Source organism: Octodon degus, unplaced genomic scaffold, assembly GCF_000260255.1.
Source record: "Octodon degus isolate 3935 unplaced genomic scaffold, OctDeg1.0 scaffold00019, whole genome shotgun sequence".
In the NCBI taxonomy this organism is placed as follows: Eukaryota; Metazoa; Chordata; class Mammalia; order Rodentia; family Octodontidae; genus Octodon; species Octodon degus.
In genome coordinates, this window is record NW_004524595.1 from 7,753,051 (window position 1) to 7,757,094 (window position 4,044).

Here is a 4,044-nt window from a genome sequence, read left to right on the forward strand (position 1 = left end):
TCTGAGATGAACACACGCTTCTCAGAGGAAGAAATTAAACAAGCGAATAAATATATGAAAAAATGCTCCACATCGCTAGCCATTCGTGAAATGCATACTTCTTGTCATGACATACCATTTATTGCCATAATGTCTCTTAAGTAAAGGTTTTATTTTTTTGTAAAGGATAATAAATGAAAAAAAAAGACACAAGAATAAGAAAAAAAATGTCACAGGTCTTTCCTGTTACAATTCTGTATATGGTTAGATTGCTAAATTTCTTTGTAAAAATATGTAAACGCTCATTTCTACTTTTTTAAAATTATTTTTCCTTCATATTCTGTAAGGACTTAAAGTTCAACATATCAATATTTGATAGAAAATACCCGTTCCATGATACGCCAAAGATGTTTGATATTTAGATGGACAGGGTAAACCAAACTGCATATATTGCAGGTTAATAATAAGCTTCTCTTTTGGAAGGTTGACAACTTAAGTTAGCAGATCAAAACTGGAGAAAAGGAAGGGCTGCAAGGTCAGCCAACATTTTGGCCCTGGCCTTTCAAGGTCGGTGAAGACTTGGGACATAGGAGAACCTGTACTGTAACATCATGTAACTCAGTTGTACTCCAAATTTTCTGATCAAGGAGATTATGGAGCCACAGAGGAATGTGATCAATGATGTACAGTGTGCCTGGGGAGAGTCACATGGAGACAAAAAACATTCTCTCAGGCTTTCACAGAGAGTAAATTGGTCAAGCAATGGCCGTGACTCATCCTCATGGCTGACAATGACAAAGGATCTACAAAGTGCGGTACAGGGCTACAGGATAAATGCTGAGGGTACTTGACTGACCTTATCAGATACAAAAGTTACATTTGTTGTTATATAGGTCTTGCTTTATCTTGGTCTTAACCATCCAGCAGAAAAGTATAAAAACGAGGTATATAAAGTAAAGCCATGTTAATACAATGAACTGTAAAAGTCTCAAGTCAATAACTTCTGAGGATAACCCACTAAAATTATAGACTGCTAGACAGTGTTGGATTGTTTAGCTGAATTCAAACACCCATAGTATTTAGATGCCAAAAGAATATCCACCTCTGACAGGACTGAAAAAAAAAGGGGGGGATACAAAGGAAAGATCATTTTGTATTTATATATACAAAATAGGATCGATATACAGCTACTTTCGCTTAATTCAATGAGAAGAAAGAGGTATACTAACAGCGTTTGGACAAAATATCCTGTCTGCTTCTTGTACTATGGATAACCACTAAGAAGATAACAATGTACAACATATTGATTAACCAAACTGTCCTACTAATCAGCTCTGAAACTGTCTCATTTATATTTGTTTCTCAATTTTTTAAAAAAGGGAAAACTGAACAAATAAAACTAAAGGATGGATGTCCTCATAGTAAGACTGCTAAAAAAAAATAAGTTTTGGACAATTTCATTTTTGTGTATCTTGATATGATTTTATTTAAGTTTCTTGTGCAAAAGGTTCATTTTTCTTGGAAATGCAGTATTATAAGTTGAACTAAATTCAGAAATTTTAAATCTTTAAATATTTATTGCCTACTTTCTACTTTGAGAATTCTAATTATATGAATATACATTTCTTGGTTTTGGCAGTGAACTATTATGACTGATCCGTAAATTCTTTCTTCATTTTTATTTTGGACAATCTTTATTGTTATATTCATTTATGTTTGTAAATAATTTATTTTCAATTTGCAATCTATTAAAAAATTAAATTTAAAAAAATGAGAAAAAAAACAAACAAACAAAAAAACCAAACTTAGTTATGTGTCACTGTTCTTTCAAGAACTTCTTTAAAAGGCAGATTTCTAGGTTCTAAACAGAGTTCAACTTAGTATGTGGGATTGTGCGAAGGGAGCAAGGAAGGTATTTTTGAAATGTCTAAAGAAGTGAACTCTGACTTTATAGAAAGAAAAATCTACATTTTTAAGTGTCACATGAGCCCTGCAGTCCTCTAAAGTTCAAAAGAAAACTTCTGAGGCTATCCTATGCTTTTCTTTTCTTTTGTATTTAGTATAGGGTCTACAGGGTCTTACTACACAAATTGGACTCGCAGTGATCCTCCTGTTTTCAGCCTCCCAAGTGCTGGGATTATAGGCGCACACCACCATGCCCAGTCACAGTCGCTGTCTCAGTGCACCCTGGGGATAGGGCTGGCATGGCACACTGGGGGTCGAATCCTGGTCTCTGCATCTTGCTTTTTCAATCAGATACTATTCTAACCTCTTGGTATATACCCCATGGACAGAACAAAACATACCATGAATCCAAACTTGGTGTATGGCTGAAGTAAAAGAAATGAAAATACCTAGGAATGAGCATCCTGTGAAGTGAGAAATTGCCTACCTGGCTCTGGGACTCCAGTTTAATTTCCTCAGGAGCAGGTTTGGTCACTGGGGTTGGGTTTGTGTTACAGGGATCCATCTGTTCTTTCTTTTCTACTTTCACTTTTACATCATCCAGGCTCAGGTTTGGAGTTGATCTTAAGTCTTTCTCATCTTTATCCAAAAGGTAGCGCAGGAGCTGATGGTCTTTTGATTCTTTCTTCTTTGAAGCATCTAGTTCTAGTTTTATACTAGAGTTCCCTTGGGCCTGTCCAGTCACTGACACAGAAGTAGATGCATTGTCCTTTTTATCAGGTTCCACAGACAAAGTGGTTATATCTGAGGGGCTGCCCTCTTGTAAGAGCCGGTGCAGAATTTTGTGCCGCTCAGTCAGTGAGCTATGAGAAGAAGGGCAAGTACCTCCTGAGGAGTTAGCAGAAGCAGAGTTGGAAGTGCCCGTGCAGGACAGTACATCCTTGCAGCTCGCATCTATATCTGCATGCCGTAACTGCTGTTCTGCAGTTGTTGTCAAAAGCTGCACTAGCTTGTGACTAGTTTGAGCATATTTACTGTCTCCATCTGAGAGTCTGTCATTGTTATGCAGAAGCCCTGAATCCAAAGGTTTACCATCACTAGAGCTGTTGTCAGATTGAATCATTTCATTTAAAATGGATGCAATCTCTTTGTTATCTTTGGACTCAGCTTTTGCTGGTTGTAAATTTAATCTACTAGGTGAATTCTGTGAGCTCATCTGCCTGAGAACTGGAGAGTTGGCAGAGAAGCCAACAGAATTACTGGGTCCTTCATTCATACCCTGTAAAGAGGTTACTGGGATATTTGAGTAAGGTCGGTTACTATTATTGGAGGCACCACTTGTCATGCCAACTGGGGAATTTAAAGTTGGAATATTTGGAGGAAATGAATTGTTTGGCATCCTGGGCCTTGCTGCCAAGCCAGAAGCAACCTGTCTTCTTGGAGACATGAACTGCGTTAGGGAAATTCCTGTACCTTCTATAGCAGAATTATTGAGGCTTAAAGATGGATTACTACTCTGGGAACTGGCCTGTCCCTGGTTTAAGGCAACATTGGCTACAATCTGATTTCCAGGTGAGCATCCAAAACTCCCTTGGTTGTTGCTAGAATTAGTATGACTGCTGCTGCTATGAAGATCTGAGCTCTGTTGGCGGTTTACTCTGGTAGATACCATGTTGCTGTTGGACGGTGGCAATGTAGATGGACGGGCCACACCATGAGCTGGAGAGATACTAGGATTGACTGAGGGGTTTACTCGGGGAACTGTCATCCCAGAATTAGTGTCATCTTGGGGAGAAAGACCACTGTGTTCCCTAGGGGGGAAAAGACATTATTATTCAAACATTTTCATTTGTTTACATTAAAATATTTTAATCACGTATATTATAACACAAGACCAATGATGCAAGCTCATTAATGTTGCAAACTATGGAGTACAGAGCTTCTATGTCATCTTAAATTAAGAAAGCAGTGGACTGTTAGTACAACTGTGAAATGTCTTTACCACTTCCTAGAAAATAGTGCTTACAGATCCTTTCATTTGGTAACAGTCCAGTTACATGAAAAAGAAGTCTTTCTTAGCAACGGAAAAAAATCTAACAGGTATACTTTGAAACTTTTCTAAACTTAGTTTCACTGTTTTTTTTTTTTTTTTTTTTTTTT

The 4,044-nt window shown here is 37.5% G+C and overlaps 1 protein-coding gene across 7 annotated transcripts in view; it reads right to left on the reverse strand.

Moving 5' to 3' along the window:
- Ncoa1 (nuclear receptor coactivator 1) overlaps window positions 1–4,044 on the reverse strand; it is a 333,365-nt gene that overhangs the window by 76,798 nt on the left and 252,523 nt on the right. For all 7 annotated transcript variants that reach the window (XM_023710899.1, XM_023710898.1, XM_023710900.1 and 4 more), the window contains one exon: window positions 2,372–3,695. In XM_023710899.1, the coding sequence (XP_023566667.1) occupies window positions 2,372–3,695 (1,324 nt within the window). The remainder of the gene's footprint in view (window positions 1–2,371; window positions 3,696–4,044) is intronic.